Genomic DNA, 21,719 nt, shown 5'->3' with positions numbered 1-21,719 from the left:
TTGTTTGGCTTTTTAACTGTTTTGATTTGAGCGTCACTGATGAGTCTTATGTAGACGAAACGCGCGTCTGGCGTATAAAATTATAATCCTGGTACTTTTGATAACTATTTTGGTCGTTGTACTTCCAAACATTGAAAAGACCATAAATTTTACAATAACTTGAGGAGATTGATATAGTACAAACGACCTCGTGAGGTCGTGATTAAAGAAGTATATCTGCTATATTAGAAGTATAATTATTAACTCAACGAGTTGCAGCTACCAGGTTTAAACCTTTTCTACATATGAAATGCCTGTACCAAGTCAGGAATATGACAGTCGGTATCAATTCGTTTATTGTGTTTGAGCTTTTAATTTTGTCATTTGATTAGGGACTTTCTGTTTTGAATTTTCCTCAGAGTTCGGTATTATTTGTGATTTTACTTTTTATTCGAAAATGATAAGCAAAATGAAAGTACAGGAAAATGGAAATTTTTAGATTTCATTTGTTGTTATCTCAATGACATTTAAAACTACAAATAGGTCGATCATAAATCGTTTGGTCTCCAAGTCTCCGTTTGATAGGTCATGCTTTTGAACTAAAAGGGAATATTCAGTTTTACAAAAAATGTATAGTTTGGCGAATTTTCCTTTGACACTTTGATGTTTTTTTGGTTTGTTTCTTTATTATAACGGACTTCTTTATCCTTCGTATTAATGCTCACTTGAAGTCTAAATACGTTTCACCTTGGTAATATCAATATTTGATTTCAAAACTACTTAAGGCAATACATTCTGAATTCATTTAGGATGCATCGATCAATATTGAATTTTTGTCTTTTAAGTAGTTTTCTCTAAAATAAAAAAAGACCCACATGTGACTCATTTGTTTCAAGTTTATTCAAGGAATTAATTGTACAATTATATACATAAACAGTAAAGTTAATGAGTAAAAACTGATTATACGTGGTTTCGTTCACATACAATTATTTCAAACATAAAGGTAATTAAATGACAAAAGGATGATGAAGATGCTTGTATATTACTACTGATATGCAAACAACTTTCAAAGCTATGACAGTCTGATACCTTTGAAGAGATTAGAAATAAAGCAATAATGCCAACCTCTATTGCTTCTTTTAGCTGTTATAGAAAATAAGTTGATCCATGTACTCTCTCTTATTCATAGTATTTAGAAACAAGAATGTGTTCATAGTACACGGATGCCCCATCCGCACTATAATTTTTTTTGTTCAATGGACCATGAAAATGGGGGTAAATCTCTGATTTGGCATTACAATTAGACAGATCATATCATAAGGAACATGTGTACTAAGTTTCAAGTTGATTGGACTTCAACTTCAACAAAAACTACCTCGACCAAAAACTTTGACTTGAAGCGGGACGAACGGACAGACGAATAGATAAACAAACTAACGGACGGACGAACGGACCCACAGACCAGAAAACATAATGCCCATTAATGGAGCATACAAAAGTATATATTTATTACTTTTTGATTTCGGAGTGTAATTAATACAGTCATGTTAGATAGAAAATAGAGAGAGAGAGCTATGAACTTTTACAAATTCATACACATTTTTTATTGGATTAAAAAGACCGTTTTTTTCTTTAGCCTTTATCACATTAAATTTTAGATATGAAGTATGACAAAGTTTTATATCTTAGTTTCTTTTCTTTACAAACAACGGTCTTTTCCACCTTTTATTTCATACATAATGATGTTGTTCTTGGTAAATACGTCATCAACTTTTAACAAATCAACTATTTTTACATTTTCTACGCTACAAACATTCATTAGATAAGATTCAATTAAAAGAGAGGTAGAGAATATAATGCATAATAATTATGAAGGACGGTTTGAATTTTCTATCTATCTATTTAGTATTAATTAAATAGTTATTCATTTTATTTACAACAAAGCATGTTAGAAAAGACATAAAATTATGTTAGAGTTCTCTGTCTATTTCGGTCTTTTTATAAACTTTTTAATTGAATATATCTTTCATTATTCATTTAATTTAATGGGAAGCTATATCCGAATATATTATTAATTCGTATATTTTAACAAATTTGATTCGTTTAGGGATAGTCACATGTTAAACTATATTTTCGAAGGTAGAGAAAAAACGGCGGATAGCAAAAAGCATATTGACCGGCAAAAAGCATATTGCACGGTTATTTTTAGAATATCTAAAAACCGATATACTTTGTGACGTCATGTAATGAATTTCAGGATATTGTTTAAAGTTTTGAAACAAATGATATCTGTGATCGATTATTTGACGAAAATAAATCTTAAAATACATAAGATGTCCAAAAAAAAGTAAATGAAATAACAACTAATATGTTGTCATTGTCAAGGAGACGATGTAATATCTATCAAGTTCTAACCAACCTAAACGACTATTTTGATACAAACATGGTCGGAAATTAATAATATAACAAATATAGCCTTTGTATGAGGTCAATACAGGATATATCGACCCAAAGAAGTATATCGACCTCGGACTTCGTCCTCAGTCAATATACTTCTTTCAGGTCAATATATCCTTGTATCGACCTCATACAAAGGCTATATTTGTATAATGTGGATCTCGATACATATAGTTTCATGATTTATGACTGTATCTAATTATGCTATACTTTATGTGGTCTAACATAAAAGGTTTACCAGCACCGTTACATCAAATTCAAATTCAAGAATAATACAGCTACAAAACATGTTCAGTAAATATATGAACTTTGTTAATTGTGCACCGATTGGTTATATTCGGTTTGTTTTCGTGCTATCTTAAATGTAAAAATCTGTTTTATTTTTTATCTTAACGAAAATCATGTTATTTGAACTGCTAGTTTTTGTTCAGAGGAGTAGGATGTCGTTGTGGGCTATTTTACTGACCAATATTTCGGTAATTCCTGTTACTAGAATATATTTTATGTAGTACAATGCTTTTCAGAAGAAATAATTTTGCATTTAAAATCGATACATACAAATATAAGTAGAAAATTAATATTATATTTTGTTCCTGAAAACGATAAAATCCATAAAAAATCTTGTCTATATTCGAGCTTTCCTGGTATCAAGAATTGTTTAATATTCAATAGATCTATGGAAAAGCATAAATTAGAGAAATGACAAATAAAAAATGACTGGAAACGTATAAAACGTAATTCTTGGAAGTGATGTTAGTAAATTAAAAAGCCAAAATAATCCACGAAATATCTAGCACCTTTCTTGCAAACAAATTTGTTGTTTTATCGATCCAAGAATGTCGTTTATTGACATCTTTTTGCCGACTGTATAAACACAATGTCTACTAAAGGGACATAGCTCATTTTCTTTGTAATAAAATGTTCGTGACAGTTTTACTACATATAATTCAGACATACTTGAGACACGTTTAAGTTCCTCAAAGATCCTTGTGTTTTGAAGATGCTTTCCATACAAAAAAACTACAACTGTTTGCGATTGACCTCTCGGAAAAGCAAGCAGGCTTTTGTATAAAGATTTTAGCAATTTTCGCAGTCTACTTGATTTAGTTGTGCCTGGTTTCAGATTATTTAAGAACACGTGTCTTCTTTGGGGCGTTGTTACATCAGGTTGGATTAATAAAGAAAATACCATCTTTGTTTTGTGAACATCAATATTTTTTGCCATCAGCGCTATACTTTTTCGCAGCTCTCTATCAAAGTTGGCAGTAGTAACCTGATCATAAACAAAAGTAAGACGGGAAAAAAGTTGTTTCCTTTCTCCTGAAATAAAAAAAACAAACATTTTTCTCCTAAAATAACAAATAACTGTGCAAAAAACAAATTTCTTTTTAAAATACATATCTTTCTTCTGAATAACAAATAACTGTGCAAAAAACAAATTTCTTTTTAAAATACATATCTTTCTTCTGAATAACAAATGAGTGTGCTTAACATCTTTCTTTTAAATCGAGTTTAAAATAGTAAATAAGTGTGCTAAGTCATCTTACTTCGAAATTACAAACAAGTGCGCTGAATCATCTATTTTCTAACTAACAAATAAGTTGGAGCGCGTCAGTGGTTTATTATTGGATATTTTGCATGTATTGATGGTACATATAGACCATGACATAGCGTGTAAACACTTTCCTATTGTTGAAGATCGAATGACGACCTCGTTATGACTTTTGGTGTTTTATTTGTTTGGGTTGCTTATCTATTGATCTATACCCCAAACCTTCGTCATTCATAGTATTACTTGTGAATAGAAACCAAATAGCACAAACACATTTTTTGACACTATTCGTGACATGGGCTATAAATTAAAAAGGGTAGATTTTAATTGTACACTGAGATATAAAAGTAAAAGTTTAATCGAGTGTATTTGTTAGTAACACTTGTTAAATTTGTTATGTTTTAGATGTGTTTTTACTTAGAGCAAAAAGCAATAAGACAAGTAAGTCGAAGATGACTTAATACAAATATAAAAGACGATTCTGTAATATTGGCTATTGGGTTGATGGTTTTGGTTCATGTATTGAACACCGGTTTACCACTGTTGCCTTTATATATCAGTTGCGCATCAAAATCATTACGTGTGCATGATCTTTTCACATTTAGTCCATAGAATTCATCATGAACGCTCAAATGCAACATTTGGAATGCCAAAAATGTCAAAACACACGCATTCTAAACAGGTATTACCGGCAGTTTAACAGCAGTACTTTATCGGTCATGTACGCTTTTAATTTCAGAAAACAAATGCATTCGATATACAAGACTCACCTCGGTCTTTTTTGGAAACTGCTTTCTTTGATTCTACAATGTAATAATATAAGTTTCTATAAATAGCAGTAGAGGGGTATATGCTAACGTGGATTATAAGGAAGCTTTTTTATTAGATTTGAAATGTTTCTTAAAATTAATTTTCATTTCAAGTGACCGCTGTTAATTAAATCATTATTTTTTCATACTGTTATGTTCATTAAATTAATACAAATTATATTAATCAAAGCCTAATAAAAGAGATATGTCAACTATGTAATGTTTATGTTTCCTGACGTACACTCTGCATTTAAAACTGATATTATACATATACAAATACTAGAAGACATCTACAACTGATATTATACATATACAAATACTAGAAGACATCTACAACTGATATTATACATATACAAATACTAGAAGACATCTACAACCGAAAATAAATGTGTACTATTTTGAGGGGAACATGGTATCATCGACTTTGATTTAGAAACTCCGAAACGATGTTTTTATATTCGATTTCATCAAAAGCACTCAAAGCCAATATAATTGAATAGAGACATGAACATACATATCTCATTTTGCCAAGGGTCACTTATATTTTATTTAGTTGATGAAACAGAAGCAATTGGGTTTTTTTTTTAAATGGAGACCAATTCTATATTTGCTATAGTTTCTTTTTTCTCGATTTAAACAAATACATAGTTACAGACCTTTGCATGTTTTATACGTTAAATCATCAATAATTGTTTTCAAACTTCCAAAGTTGTCAACACTGAACACAAATCTTGACGATGGTGTACTCGCTATAGCCTGCAGTTCAAATCTGTCTACACCACTGCTTACACCAATCACAATTGTTTTGACTCCTTTTTGTTTTAACATTTTTGACTCATAAATTGTTGCTGTTTTATTTTCTGATATTCCGTCCGTTATCAAGATTAAAATATCTGGTGCAAGCTTCCTTCCTCCATTTTGTGTGGAAAACATTTTATCACGTGCATATGCAATAGCTTCAGCAGTATGGGTTCCTTCCCCGACATAGGCAACTCTTTTGATGCCATGTTTTAATGATTTTTTATCAACATATGTATTGAGATTGAAGGCTGGATAAACGTGATAGCTAAATGTTAAAAGACCGACTCTCACTTCATTTTCTGATATTGGAAACTTATCAACTACTTGCTCAACAAATTGCAATTGTTGACGGAATTGGTCCCGATGAATGCTTGCTGAAGAATCGAGTGCGAATACTATATCAGCAATAGGCCTTCTTCTACAATAATCTGTATCTTTGTACGGCAGGACTGTAAATGTAAATGAATATACCTTGCTATAACACACACTGAAATTCTGTATGCATGGAGCAACATATTCGTCAAAAGAATTTAATTGCATTCGCTATATATAAGAAATATATTATTCATTATAATATCAAGTTATAAAAAAGATTTTGAAATAACGGTATACCAAATCTAAAATATTTTAGAATAAAATTGAGAATGGAAATGGGGAATGTGTCAAAGAGACAACAACCCAACCATAGAAAAAACAACAGCAGAAGGTCACTAACAGGTCTTCAATGTAGCGAGACATTCCGGAGGCGTCCCGTTCAAATAATTTTTTCAATATATTCACTTGAATTCAAAACAAAATAATTAGGATTTTTCATTTAAAACTAATAATATCATATTGCCTTTTGTAATTGATAAAACACAGGCTTGATTCTGATATGATATCGTCATAAAATGTTACTGGATACCTTGAGAAAGTGTGGCCGATTGCTGCAAGATTCGGATTAATCTTATTCTTTAAACTAAAATTCAATCTAAAATGTGCTTAACATTTCCTTCGTTATGGATTTTTATTCATACATTTAATTACTCACCAAAATAAAAATGAGAGGCAATCTGAAATTAAATATATATACATGGAAATTACATTAAACTAAATAAAAACAAGCAATCAAGTAAATAAACAAATAAAAACATACATGCAACTGATTCAAACTTGGGACAAAGAAGATACCTGGAAAAAAACCTTAATATATTAAGAACTATGACATAAAAAAGAAAAAATGTAAAAAAAAAAAACACTACACGAAAAAGCACAACATGTACACCGGGCTTAAATTTGGTGGCTCAGAAAAGTAACAACAACAAGAATACGGGATCTGGTTTTTAAACAAAGGACACGCTTCTTAAAGAAGTTAATATTTCAGATAATCATAACTGCCTTCATATTTCAAATTAAAAACTTATATAAAAAAGGTCAAACAAAACCTCGACAATGAACATTTTATTCGAGCATTTTATTTTATCAGTGAAAGAAGTACTTTTGCTTCCTTTCTCACTGCTGATTCCATAAAAATCAGTTTCTTCTTAAAAGGGGTTACATCATGTGCAAAATAAATTCCACTGAACACGAGACCCCATTATGACAATTAAAGTCTATTCAGGAATGCTGTGGAGGTCAAACTATTGGAAAATCCGAAACCGAATTCTAACGTTTACGAGCTGATAAGAACTTATTAGATATATACTTTATTTACCTTTTTTCCAATATATCTTATACTTTTCAAACTAGAAATATATCAAGGGTATTAGTTTATGTCTAGCAGTATTTAAAATGATGATGTAATTGTGTAACAAAACTGGAAATTAAAAGAAAATTAGGTAACTACTCCATAGTTCTGGATAACAGTAGTTATAGTACAGAATTACTATTTATGCAAAACGGTCTCATATATTAATTGTCAAATTATCATTACTAACTGATTTATCGCAAAATAGCAGTAAAATGCCACTTCAATTCTTTAATACTCTCAGCAAAAAATGCTGAATGAATGAATGAATGAATGAATTTAATTCTCATCAACTAATGACATAGTTATAGAGACAATAAGTATATACAACAATATAATATACAGTGCATGTATGAGGAAAATGATATACATTAACCAGGAGGAGAGACTTTCACATTAACAGCTTTAATATATCGACATAATTTTTCTAAAACAGTTATATTATTTGAGGAAAACAGATTACATAATTTCAAGGTATTTGAATTTTTCCAACAAAATTTCGGTAAATATTTTTGTCTTTCATTAATGAAAGATTTACAAGACAAAATATAATGATACTCGTCACCAATTTCAGCCGAGCCACAGATACGACACAATCTATGATTTCTCGACAGATTGTGCCATCTCCCTGTCTCAACTGGTAGACGATGGCTACCACATCTAAATTTACAAAACATATACATACAATTCAATGGCAAAATAGATAGATATTCTTCAAATTTAAATTCTTTTTTAAATATTCTATAACATATGCTCATCAGCACAATGGAATGTATGATATACACTGTATATGAAAATGCAATAACTGATAAAAAAAAAAATACATAATACATATAAACTGAAAAAACAAATACATTTAAAATGTTTCTCAGTTAATTTAAAATACCTACAATTGCACTGAATTTTTTTTATATTTTATAATACACTTTATTGTATTTTTTTTTCTTCTAAGTTAAGATATGTGTATCGAATAACCAAATGAATTTCCTTAAATTTGAAGCTGAATTGGATGATATTTCATGCGCAGTTCAAAAAATAAAGTTATTCAATCGGAGTTTGACATAAGCTATTTCTGATAGTGTCTTATGAACAAAATTTATTTCAGAAAAGGAGAAACTCAAATGGAGGCAAAAAATTATTGTTGAAACATTCCCAAAAATGTGTTTTGTTTTGAATATTACATATATCAGTTCTTTAATGTTGTCCAACCTTTAGAATAAACGTTATAAACACAACTTCTTAACCAAACCTTCCTTAGGCTTAGCCAAATTGGTAACATAACTTTAGGTGGAAGTGTAGTATTTCCTGGCACATAGGGGATAATGGTAACATTTTGTAGAATGTTCGCAACTTTCTAACACTGATTCAGAACCTACATACACAGTTAACTGTTGTATTTTCACTATAGATTCAGAAATAAATGTGAATATGTATGATAACTGTTTGTTTGTTTTGTTATCTTGATTAACCTAAGGCCACTAGCACTTTTAGCATGTAGTGATTACAAAACATTGATAAATTCTCAAAAAAAAGCATTACGCCCGGATGTAATAATATCATGTTTTTCTACACATGATTCATCCAGCAACTTGGGTAATATGTTCAGTAGATGTTGTATTTTTTGTCAAATCACAGTGTTCAGATACATTGATTTAAGTAGGGTACACAAAAAAGCAAATTAACGTAACGGTACCCAAATTGCAACGAGTACCCAAATTGCACCTACATTTTATTTAGCAAAAATAGCAGCGGAAATCTTACAAGATCTCCTAGAGACTAAACAATTTGTATTTTTATGTTTTGATACTATACATGTCTTTAAAAATAGGTAAATATATTTAGATATACACAAAACGTTCACAGTATTTATCAACAGATGAAGTGTTTACTGAAAAAGTAAAATGTACTGAAACGTCGCCATGCGACGTCATCAAAACGTCATCTTTTTAAAATTAGAAAATACAATATGTTTCAAGTATTCATTTCTTAAAAAAAGAAGAGTAAGCATGGGCAAATATCCAATTGTTCAAAATATTTGAAAAAAATAAACAAAAGCTCTGTTATTCGACTTTTGACGATGCGAATTTAAGCATGGATGCAATTTGGGTACTCCTCATTACAGAATCATTGATGGTTTGGAGGTTAGTTCAGACCAATTTTTCTATGATTCCATATAAATTGAAAATCAAATTGGTGTACCTATATAGTAAAGAAGGATACGGCTACAAAATAAACACAAAATTAAAACTTTTGTCTTAATCATAAAAAAAACGTAGTTGAAAAAACTGTCAAAATAGGTGCAATTTGGGTACCGTCACGTTAGTCCCCAGAAACTAAATAGTTCTGTTCCACCTTTAACCAGACCATTAAACAAGTTGGCGACAACCAACCAAAGGGGAACTATTCCTCAAATGAGAAGCAATCCCTCATAGGGTAATCATTTGGTAGTGCTTTAAAACAAAATTTTGAGTCTCTTTACTTAACAATGGCACATATTCATGAAAAATGCAGTCATTTTTCAAAAGATGAATAGCCCGATCTTGATTTAATTGGAAGTTACTATAGTCTCTGAAAACTTTGGCAATTTTCAATGCTTTTAAAACCCATAATAAAAATAAAGTTCTTCGGAAGAAATTGTGCCATTTTAAGTAAAAAGATCCATTTAAAGAAAATTTTGTTTGTTACACTATCAAATGATTCATTTGGAGAATAGTTCCCCATTTGGTGGGTTGTCCCCAACCTGTTAATTACTTATCTAGTTACCCAAAGCTTTAAACGAAAAATAAGAATTAAAACCACGAAAATTATACTTAGTGTGTAATATGTAGCTGTAATAACTAACAGTTAAAAAATCTTTTACAGTGACTTGACTGTTAGTGTTGCTCTCCACCAATTGCAACTCATTCAAAATTTTGACCAAATTGCAATTTGTTTTATTAAACGAAATTGTGCAACTGGTCAGAAGATTGAACGAATTGTTCAGTCAAAATGTGAAAGTGCAAGATGATAAAATAAAACATACTAACAATCCTATAAGACTTTCTCTCCACTTTAATGATGTTGTGACAAAATTAGTTTATCAGTTTGTATAGTTATATTATGGTCATTTCCATGCTGAAGAGGAACTGTTTATTTTGAATTGCTATAAAATTGTCCAAACTAAGCTTTCATATAGTTTTTCTTTATAAAAGTATTCTATATTTATAAGAATCAGATATCATTTTAAATAAAACATCATATATTCAGTAAAATATGTGTGAAATAACAATATGTTATTGATAAGTTTTCAGGGGAGATAACCTAAAATATTATTCTTTTGAATAAAGTCTTTTTGAAAGAAAAGTTATTATCTCCCCCATGGAAACTTCATACAAACATATATTGCAATTTTACACATATTTTACTGAATATGAAATGTTTTAATTCACATAATGTCTGATTCTTATAAATATAGAATACTTTTAGAAAGAAAAACTATATGAAAGCTTAGTTTGGACAATTTAATAGCAATTCAAAATAAACAGTTCCCCTTCAGCATGGAAATGAATATAATATAACTATACAAACTGATAAACTAATTTTGTCACAACATCATTAAAGTGGAGTTAAAGTCTTGTAGGATTGTAAGTATGTTTTATTTAATCACCTTGCACTTTCATGACTTGGCTGTGGTTTTTTACAGCAGTTGGTTCAAATTTCTGACCAGCTGAACAATTTGATTTTATAAAACAAATTGCAATTTGGTCAAAATTTTGAATGAGTTGCAATTGGTGGAGAGCAACACTAACAGTCAAGTCACTGTAAAAGGCCCGTTATAAAAATAAGGACACCTGGTAAGATTACACATACATGTATACTTGTCAACAAGAGTCCAAATGACGTAAATGTTTATTTATTTTTGTTTGAAGTGGCAAAAACTCGGTATCTTCTTTTTATCAATTTGCTATCTAGAAGCAAGGTTATTAATCAGCCTTTTATGTTGAATACTTTCCTTTTCAATACTCTATTTACAAATTTATTCACTTTTTGTCCCCATTTATGTGTTGTTCAATGTTAATCATATTTTTCAGTACAGGTACGAAAACATACCTGTGTAGTATAGAAATTATAAATGCATATTGAAATACATAATTATAAGTTTATCTTACCATATAAAATATAATAATACGGAAGTGAAACATGATCAAATCGTCACTGAACCTCAAAGTATCTATTTCTGCTGGCTCTTCTTACGAAAATCACATCTTCAAAATAAAAAGTCAAGGTCGACCTAAAAACCTAATAAGACAAACTTCATTCCCAATCAAGTATGATACATGTCTAGATAAAACTAGTGTTTAGTCTCTTATCATAAATTTACCTAAGACCTAAGAAAATCAATAAAATATGACCTCCTATAAAATAAACGATTTTTTCACTTTCGCGGCAAGGAAACTGGAAAACCACGAAAAAAGTCATCAAAAGGGAAATTTGTAAGATATAATTCCGCCTACTTTCACTTATTTATAGTCGTATCAAAACTAGGCTATCTGTTTATGTCTTTATATTTTCTACAAATATACTTTTGACATTGCACATGATTGTGCATAACAATGCTGAATAAAACTTCCCCATGTACAACCGCCTATATTAGAAAAAAAAAGTATGATTGACTTTCAGCACAAGATCATGCTTACAGTATAGATAAGAAGTCTTTGATTAAGATCATTTATACTTTTCTACTTGTACCCGTGTTTTTGGTGTTTTAAATACGGTACATATATTAATAGTTAAATGCTTTAATTTGCAGTATTAATTTGTATTGTACGGTCTTTTTATTCTAATTTACCCTTTCTTTATACCAATGTGCACTGATCTTGCTGATGGAGATTAAAATGCTAAAAGCCTTACACATTTACATTTGCACGTGTCATTCAAAGTCAGGTTCCTACCAGTGTTGTCCTTCTTTCTATGATAATATGTTTGCTTTGTTTGGATTTAAATCATGATAGTCTCTGTTTTTTTAAATATGTTCCCATCTTTTTTTTTTTTATAAAAGGGGTATCATACATACACCCAACTTATCTTGTTTTGTTCATAACTGATTGTCATTAAGTTTAAAGTTTCTCTCCTTTATAGCCTTGTGACGCACACTATAAGTCTATGTATTCTTTTAACTAAATATTCATTTGTGTTGATAATGTTTTACAATCTTAATTCATACCCGAATAAGATTCATCACCCGAAATATGCTTGAAATTGAAATAAGCAACACGATGAATGCAACAAGAAAAGCTGCTGTCTTTTCTGAAACATCTGAGTTCACCCCGGTTTTTTGTTTTTTTCCTGTATTTTGTTTTGAATTATACAGTGCTTTCTTGACTGTCTGTTTGTCTTTTTTTATCTTTTGGCATGGTATTGAATGTTGACCAAGTCTTTCTTAAATTTCTGTTCTTTTTTGTAGTATGTGAATAAAAAGTAAATTTAGAGAGTTCTCTCGCAATGTTTTTATAGTTCTTTTTTAAGATTAAATGTCCCCGTCCCAGAATCTTGCAGTTTGTAAATCTTCCAAAAAACTCATTAAAATACAGTGCTTTCTTGACTGCCTGTTTGTCTTTTATTTTTTGTCATAGTATTGAATGTTAACCAAGTCTTTTTTAAACTTATGTTTTTTGTAGTAGTATGTGAATAAAAAAGTAAACTTAGAGAGTTCTCTTGCAAAGATTTTATATTTTTTGACAAGATTGTATAAACTAACTTAAGTTCTACCTTTATTTGTTGAAAACACGCATTCTTCTAATTTCATAGAATCAAGTACAATAAATACCCTACTCCTTTAATGTCGTTCTTAGAAAAACAGATTCTCCGTAAACATTCCTCGGTGTTTGTTTTTTTTAAAAGCCTAACCACACCCGCTTATTAGGATTATGTTGTGAACTTCGACATTTTCATAACATATATATCTGACACGTAGATTATTATTGGTCTCACAATTAATCACAGAAACATTTGCTTCATTAATCTACAGAAAACACTATTAAATGAAACTAGCGCAATGCGAACTGCAAATTCTAGAGTAGTGTATAAGCCCTGGAAAGGTTAGGAATATTCCTGTCCTCCATTCGACGTCTTTTTTTGTAATTTTACAGTAATAGCCATGACAAATATGATTCTACACAATACATTTACTGGAGAGAAAAAAAATAATAATAAGGTTACCAACGCAACAATGCAATTCAAACGACAATAGACAATATACTATAAACATAACCTGACAACTTTGAAGTAAATCAGAAAATCAAAAAAATCACAACACGCATGTAATGGATGTAATAACAAACAAAGAACCAAAGCATGTGAACAAACATGTATTAAAAATCATGCCTGGCTGCTTGTCCTATACTAACATATAAACACAAAAGGATTTGATAAAATTATGTCTTCAATGGCTACACTATAAAATAAGAATATGTGGTATGCATGTCAATGATACAACTCTCCATCCAGGTCACAATGTGTAACACGTAAACAATTATAGGTCAAAATACGGCCTTCAACACTGAGCCTTGGCTTACACCGACCAGCAAGCAATGGTCCCAAAATGACTTAGTCTAGACATGTGTAAACTCATTCAAACGGGAAAACCAACGGTCAAATCTCTATAAAAACCTAAATGTATCGATCTTCTATTTGCAAATTTACAGACATGCCACAAGTCGTACTTATCGTTTAGCAACAATATCACTGTATATATATAGCACTACGCAGAGAAATTGTTTTATAGGAAGGCGAAAAGGTTGACGAAATTTATATTTCATTTTAGTTTTCTTAGTCCTAGATACCTCTCTGCTCCGAAATTGTTTATGATAGAAAATTTCAATAACTGTTTTATACGTAATATAAAATAAATAAAGAAGAATGAAGTTTAACAACGGAATACGCATTTGCTTTAAAGCGGACATCAAACGAAGAAATATAATATGCAAAAGACATGACAATTGGTATGATGTTGCTAAAAGGAATTATATCCATCAATTAAATAACTATAAAAATTCAATACATTTTTTATTAAAACAAAACATTTAAAAAAAATCATATAAATATCAAACTATACAAAATATAATGGCTTTTTATTACAACTCTAGACTAAATCATTCTTAAATTAATTTAAATTAAATCTAAATGCTGTTTTGGTAAAGAATATGGGTTGTTAACCCTTACAATCACAATGTATATTAACATATAAAAATTACCTGGATTCCTGATGAAATATTTTCGATATTGCAAGCTTCAATTCAAATATATATAAGCTTACGGTATTGAGAATATTGTGTCAGGATCCCAGACTACATATAAAAATAGGAATATTAACAAATCACAATGCTTATTAACAAATATTTAACTGCAGATAGTTTTGAACATGTCCAATACTGTATAAGGCAAGTCGTTATAGCTTTCCGAATGGAACAAACATTGACTAGATGTACAGAGTCTTTCGGCTTCTTCTTTGCTTATGTATTCACCAATCGACATCACATAAACGTCACTTTTAAAAGCAGTGCGCATGGCTTCCTTGGATGCAGTTCCAATAAAATTTAAACTGTCATCAACAAATATAATGGCTATAGACCTATGAGAACTTGTTTTATGATGTGCTTTCTGGTGTTTTATTCGGAACTTTCTCAAAAGATGACTTAAACCATCGGACGTTTTTGCGTTCAACGAGTTTATTAATTCTGATTTTAGTTTGTAATCAGAGAATAATATATTATTTTGTTTTGAACAGGTTTTAGATAAAACACCAACTTTTACATTGTTTTTGTTGAAATCCACTGTTTTAACTACTCCACTGATGCTTTTTCGAATAATTTTCGATCTGTAAAGCCCAACTGCGCTAGAATCGTAAATAAATGTTACATCCGTTGATTCGGGAAATGAACAAACTGTGAAAGAAAATAAAGTCCTTCATTTATGATATCAAATCATCAAAAGCATGTCACTAAATTGTGTAAATTAAATCATGCAGATTATGTTGTAACTTGCAATGGCAAATACTTTGATATATTGGTTCTTACACTTAAAAAAGTTAGATTTGTATCAAACCACTTTTCATTATCAATTGTACAATTATTGTGTTTCACTCTTAAAATACTCTGTACTACAAAACATTTACCTCTTTAACAAATGTCCAAGACATTCAGATAAGTATAGAGGAAAAATGCATTAGAAGTGGAAATAAAATAAAACTGTCATCAAGTCAAAAAGTTTACTTGGTAGACTATGGCTTATTTGTTAGTTGTATCTATTTTTCAGCTTTGACAAATATTTCAGTAACTGGGGTAACTCTAAGATCGGAATATTGTGTCTTTTTGTTTTTATTTCGTTTTTATTTGTATTTAGTACCTATCTGATGACTCAACCTCTTACCTTTACCACTGTCAAAGATTAAAGGAAGGTTGAACGCTCACAAAAAAGTAATTACCCCCCCCCCCCCCCCCCCCAATCTCTATACTCTTCTAACTTATTCGCGTTTATTAAGTTTTAACTTTATTAATGAATAAGATCAAGGGAAAACGACTTGGACACAACTATATGGCTTAAGTAGTACTATACAGTATGTGGTTTAGGTAATTGTTGATGACATTTCCCCGTATGTGTTCAAATCATAGTTATCTCATAAGCAATTGTACTACTTCTCCCTCCTTATTTTACTTTAGAAATGTGACATAAATGTTGATTGACACTTACTGTATTTGTCTGTCTGTAACCTCCAGTCAGCTTGTACTGAAAAAGAGAGAGAAAAAAATATTTAGATGAATTAATTGCCCTGTATAATTACTTATCTCAATTCTAGTGGATAGTTGTCTCCTTAGCATTGTTACGACATCTCTTAATTTTGATTTAATATTGAAGGAAATGGATGTTGTAAGAAGTATACTCCTATTTTATTTCTATTATCTCTCTTTGCAGCGAGTATTATGTAGTTGTACTACATTTAGTTTTGTTATGTTTTTTTCCTATTCCTCAGAAATGTTAAACTGCTTACTAGTAGAGTTTTTCCAAATGATGTGTACAAAGAGGGAGTACCTGCTCCAAATGAAGTCTAACTTGTAAAACATGTTTTTCTTGAAAGACAATAAAATATGAATTATATCTAGAGTAAATGCAGAATTTTGATACCCAAAACCATTAAAAAAAACAAAGTATTAACTTAAAGATAAAAGTATTTAACATTGAACCTGTGTATTTTCTGCAAGTATGGTAAAGGTTGTGTTTTTATTTCACAATTCTTTTTCAACAGATATACCAAATATTAAATGAATATCAAAAATCAAAACATCCGCTAACCTTGACATGTATTCATCACGAGTCTTTCTTTTATGGTAGCCAGCGCATTATAATCTTTGACATGGAACATAAATTTATCTTTTGGTTCACTGGCTATTTCTTTCAGTTCTTCAAAATCGGATTGTTCTTCAATTCCTACGGACAGGATATGAATCCCATGTTTTTTGGCATCTGAAGCTGCAATTTTTGTTTCACCTGGTTTCTTTGATTTTCCATCAGTAAAAATAAGTGCTACTCTAGCTGCTTCGGGTCTTTCACGACTTTCCGAAAATCCATATGAAGTCAGATACCGAAGGGCCTTTGCAGTGTCAGTTCCCCCGGTTAGCTGATTTAAACTCATAATCTTCTTTGTAATTTCTGTACGATTTAGATGGTTGTCAAGAGGCAACATTAAATGAACATCGTCGCTGTATGAAATAACACCGATCCTTGTAGAAGTTTGATCGAAGTGAGAAACAACTTCAGTAATGAAATTTAAAACTTTTTTGAAATTTTCTGACCAGATGCTATTCGAATTGTCTAAAATGAAAAATAGGTCAACTGGTCTCTTTCTGCATTCTGGAAGAGAAAGCATATACAATTTTAAATATTCATATAGCACAGATGTAAACTAAAAAATGTGAATGATGTTGGTTTTTTCTCTTATTAAGTTTTAAATATGTCTTTAAAGAAAGGTTATATAATCATATATATTTACAACTTTTAAAACATTGCAAGATTTTAATACAAAATTGAAAGTTAGGCTATCTTAGGTTAAATTTGATATGTGCTTTATCATTAAATTCATAAATACATAAATACGAGTTATAAATATCAAAGCATTATGTTTGTTGTTAGTACTTATGTTTTTTTACTTTAATAAATGAGCTTACCGTCGATCGTATTAGCTTGATCATTCTGTACAGGGGGTGGTTCATCTGTAAAACAAATAACACCATGACATAAAGTTGACATTATCTAAACATGCAAATATTTACTTGCTTTGATTTTTTTTCAAATTTACAGATATTATAAATCTCAATAAAAACAGCTTTGTAATGTGATTTTTAAAAGATCTTTGGAATTTAAAAATAAAATTAAATAATAAATTATTTTTCTTTATAAATAGTAAATATTCTTACCGCTGCAAGTATGTTGACTGAGTGATTCGACAATAGTATCTAGTGCATCAAAATTGTCAACCTTGAATACTGAGTCGTCACTGGCTATCAGTTGCAGTTCTCTGTCCTTTGGTTCGTTTCCAACACCAATGGCTATGATATGTATACCTGATAACTTTGCCAATCTAGCCTCGGTATCGGTTTTTGTTTGATTTTCTGAAATTCCATCTGTTATAACCACAATAAGTTTTTCAGCGAGTTCCCTGCTTCCAAACTTTTTCGAAAACATCTCAGTGCGCCCATAATGCAATGCTCCCCCTGTGTTTGTACCCCCTCCAACATATGGAATTTCTAATATAGCCGCCTTTAATGTCTTTTTGTTCAGAAAAGAATTTAGATGAAAGTTTGCATGAACCATGTGCGTAAATGTCAAAATTCCAACTTGAACCTCGTTTTCACTAATTTCAAAATGGTCTACAACGTTCGCCACAAATCTCAGTTGTTGTTGAAATTGATGTGGGTGCATACTAAAGGAGGAATCAAGCATGAAAACTATGTCCGTCATTTGTCTTCTACAAACCACAGCTGGAAAAAAAGATACAATACTTTATTATTCACAGCCTATTCAGCGGTTACACAATCAACTTGTATGATTTCTATACAAAACATTTGTTTTTTTGAATGTTAAACTAGTTTGTGATATCGTACAAGTGGTCTTAAATCAGGAATCTGTACTTCAGTTGTTGTTTGTTGTTGCATCTTATGTTTGTTTTTCGTAAATTTTTTGTACATTAATCAGATCGTTAGTTTTCTCGTTTGGATTTGTCATTTTGGGGCCGTTTATAACTTGCTATGCGGTTTAGGTTTGCTCACTGTTGAAGCCGCTGTACGGTGACCTATAGTCGCTTATTTATGCATTTTTTGGTCTCTGGTGTGGATTTGTTTCATTGGCAATCATACCATATCTTTCTTAATTTTATATTATTCCTTTGGCATGTTTTGTGAAAAGTGCCATGATTGGGTGAAAGTTTGTTGAGAGAATAAACAGTGCAAATCAGTATCTTATAAATTACTAAACGCGATTAGCGCATAATACTCTGGTTTTATATGTTTCCTACTTATAAAACAGAATCAGAACAACACATAGTAGTTTAGAAGTCAAGTCTCAACAAACATGGGTTACCCTTTCAACTACTTGTTCCTTTCAAACTTAGAAGCTTGAAATACAGTGCTTATTATTTTCGTTTATTATTTTTATTATTGACATAATAAATAAGGCCATTGGTTGTCAATTTCATATTTCTGTTTTATCCAGTATTGGTATTTTCCCATTGCTGAAGAACTTTTATAAACACCTCTTCCTTTTCATCTCTGATATTTGCCCGCCTGGTTTATTCTCCCCCTTTTTACTGTAGATGAAGATGGTCTTAAAAATGAAAACTTTAACTGTCATATATTTAAAGGAAATAACATGTAGTTTGTCACTTTTACGAACATGACTAAATTATGAAATCAAACGAAGTCGTTAATAATATTTTAGCAGGTACAACGTGGATGTGTGTTCCTGGTGTTATATTACAGTGAAATATTATCTACTGTTTCGTCAATTGTGGTTTAAACGGACAATTGAAAATCAGTGAAAGCTGGAACAAGCAGGTACTATGTAGTTCAAGTTAAGGAGTTCTTTAAAAAAAAATATACCTGGGTGATTAAGTCAAACAAAAATACCTGGCTCTAGAGTTTCCTCGTTTAGAAAAAGGGTAGATATATATTTTCTTATATTTTGCTCAATTTGTTTTACCTTGAGTACCATTATAAAGAGACCACCAATAAGTTTGTCACGATTCACCACAAGAAGTCCCTCTAAAAGCTTAGGGTCATCATTTTGAGGCATATAAATAGGGTAGGAAGGCCTACATGTATAGGGAAACACTAAACACAACATTTTTAACATTGTGGCCTATGTTTGTGGTTTAACAACCCTATATTAATTTTTCACTTTGTCATGACACTTGTTCTATTTTTGAAACAATGTAACCAATTTTCAACATACCTTTAATCCCTCGGAGGTGAAATATCTGCAAAAGAAATACAGAGAGATTTACAATGTGGTTATCAATTAGATTAGAAATGAATCAGTGGGCTACCTACTAAGTGTTTTGTGGATAAACCCCAGGTAGTATTTCTGTTTAAATAAGCTGATAACAAGATGTTCTTGAGACGCCGATACTTAAATCGATAACAGTAACTTAGACTTAGGTTGACCCGATATAAATTTGTTTTTAGTTTTAAGAATATTTTCCTTCTTTCATTTTCCCTTTTAAAAATTTTTGTTTCAGAAAATTTTGAATAGATGCCCACTATATACACAGTTGTAATACATTAAAATAAACAGCTAAAAGGCCCAAGAAATCGCCAAACAAATTAATGTTAACAATATTTGATAGCACAAAACTTTACCAATATTATCTTGCATCGTATCGTCCTGAATGTGCATGAAATATTTGCCACTGGAAGTTTAACAGACATAAATCAGTCAATCTTTCAACGTATGATACACACTTATTGCGCGCATTCATCAAATTCGCTTGAGAGCAAATGTCTTGATATCCAAAAGAAATTGCATTAATGGTTCATGAATATCAAAACAAAATAGGGGCTACATATATTACCACCATAACCGACATGGATCAACTTTGTCGTATAGGGGCTCAATACTTTGTAATAGTTTCAGAACAATTTCATTATTTAAAACAATAGAAGTTCATTTAATGTGTACGATGAAAACGAACATAATGTTATAAGCTCAAAGAATCAAGATTATTTAGTCGTCAACTACTGTTAGGGACAATAGCTTACATTGAAACGGAATCTTTTTTTCAGGAGTCATTAAAAGGCTTTCAGAAAGATACATCATGTTCCTATGAATTGACATGCAAAAAAGCCTTTTAAAGACTTTGTTTGTTATGAGCAATACAACTAGCCTTTTAAAGACTTTGTTTGTCATGAGCAATACAACTAGCCATTTGCAACATGACATTTCAAGTTTAGATGTGTGAAATTTGTACAACTGCTGAATGGCAAGGACCAATAAACTGCATACAGGTTAAAGTTCTACTATGCAAACCTGATTCTATATCAGTGTGTCTGAATAGTCATAAAATGATTATATAATTATTGATTTAACTGTTAAGCATTTTAAAATTGTTGGCGGTTATAATTTCTACTACAAGTACATTATCCAAAATAATTGTTGAACAAAAGTCAGTATATCATACATACATGTAGTTCTCCAAATTTGAATGATAAGATAAATTCCATTTAGTGACTTTGCTACAGTAACATTAAATGAGCAATACATATCTATGCGAACAATTTCTTTTCCATTTATCTTGTTTCTAAGGCAAAAAAAATATCATCTTTTATATTTTGTGCTTAAGAAAAAATCAGTACTCGAGACGAGACTAAAGTCGTTTCTTAAACTTGTAATATTTACAAGCAGATAAATCAAAGTCATTGAACGTGTGGTTTTTGCATTTACACTTTTATTATCGAATCTCGGTTAAATGACTTAAATATTTACTTACATGGAAATAAATAATTATATGCAATATTTTAGTAATGTATTCCATGTTAATGTGTTTGTCGCACATGTCTATTTGATAATAATCAACTACTGAATCGCTGTTTTATTTATAAACACACGTGGGGGCAGATAAATGTTTTACTCGAATGAACTAACCTGTTTAATGACATAAGCGGCCTCTGGAGACATCAGCCGTCAGCGCTGACATCAAATTTCTACCGAATTAGGAAGTATTTAAGACACGTTGTGTTTTTGTAATTGAAACGAGTTGGGAAGTGACTATCGAATTAATGAACAGGATTAATGTGTTTATGATACACAGGAATGTCAATTGTATGTTTTTTTTAGTTGTATGATATAATTCATGTAAGAAGGTTAACCT

The 21,719-nt window shown here is 30.5% G+C and overlaps 2 protein-coding genes across 3 annotated transcripts; both read right to left on the bottom strand.

The window, feature by feature from the left end:
* Positions 1-864: 864 nt before the first annotated feature.
* Positions 865-11,637, bottom strand: LOC139520380 (cartilage matrix protein-like). The gene is made up of 5 exons (XM_071312973.1): positions 11,473-11,637; positions 6,629-6,650; positions 5,454-6,047; positions 4,759-4,791; positions 865-3,756 (listed from the first exon to the last, which is right to left on the bottom strand). The coding sequence occupies exons 1-5, from the start codon at positions 11,503-11,505 to the stop codon at positions 3,227-3,229; spliced, it is 1,212 nt and encodes a 403-aa protein (XP_071169074.1). The 5' UTR covers positions 11,506-11,637; the 3' UTR covers positions 865-3,226.
* Positions 11,638-14,355: 2,718 nt separating this feature from the next.
* On the bottom strand, positions 14,356-21,485 carry LOC139520377 (cartilage matrix protein-like). 2 transcript variants are annotated; one of them, XM_071312965.1, is made up of 7 exons: positions 21,339-21,485; positions 19,805-19,829; positions 17,773-18,336; positions 17,524-17,568; positions 16,652-17,209; positions 16,052-16,087; positions 14,356-15,246 (listed from the first exon to the last, which is right to left on the bottom strand). In XM_071312965.1, exons 1-7 carry the CDS (start codon positions 21,402-21,404, stop codon positions 14,702-14,704), a joined length of 1,839 nt encoding a protein of 612 aa, XP_071169066.1. In that variant the 5' UTR covers positions 21,405-21,485; the 3' UTR covers positions 14,356-14,701. The 2 variants fall into 2 exon arrangements, with proteins under 2 accessions (XP_071169066.1, XP_071169067.1); XM_071312966.1 differs by lacking the exon at positions 21,339-21,485 and adding an exon at positions 21,034-21,125.
* Positions 21,486-21,719: the final 234 nt, after the last annotated feature.

Source organism: Mytilus edulis, chromosome 4 (assembly GCF_963676685.1).
Source record: "Mytilus edulis chromosome 4, xbMytEdul2.2, whole genome shotgun sequence".
NCBI lineage: Eukaryota > Metazoa > Mollusca > Bivalvia > Mytilida > Mytilidae > Mytilus > Mytilus edulis.
Note: the sequence above shows the minus strand (reverse complement) of the source record. Positions and strands in the feature narration are given on the sequence as shown.

Excerpts from the sequence above, each read along its gene's own strand:
- LOC139520380 (XM_071312973.1), bottom strand. The coding sequence starts at position 11,505 with ATGTTTCACTTCCGTATTATTATATTTTATATG. Across the intron at positions 6,048-6,628 it reads TGCCTCTCATTTTTATTTTG|TCCTGCCGTACAAAGATACA; the intron begins GTGAGTAATTAA and ends TTACATTTACAG. Across the intron at positions 4,792-5,453 it reads AACGTATAAAACATGCAAAG|AATCAAAGAAAGCAGTTTCC; the intron begins GTCTGTAACTAT and ends ATTACATTGTAG.
- LOC139520377 (XM_071312965.1), bottom strand. The coding sequence starts at position 21,404 with ATGTGCGACAAACACATTAACATGGAATACATTACTAAAATATTGCAT. Across the intron at positions 18,337-19,804 it reads TCACCTCCGAGGGATTAAAG|CTGTGGTTTGTAGAAGACAA; the intron begins GTATGTTGAAAA and ends CTTTTTTTCCAG. Across the intron at positions 17,569-17,772 it reads CAGTCAACATACTTGCAGCG|ATGAACCACCCCCTGTACAG; the intron begins GTAAGAATATTT and ends TTTGTTTTACAG.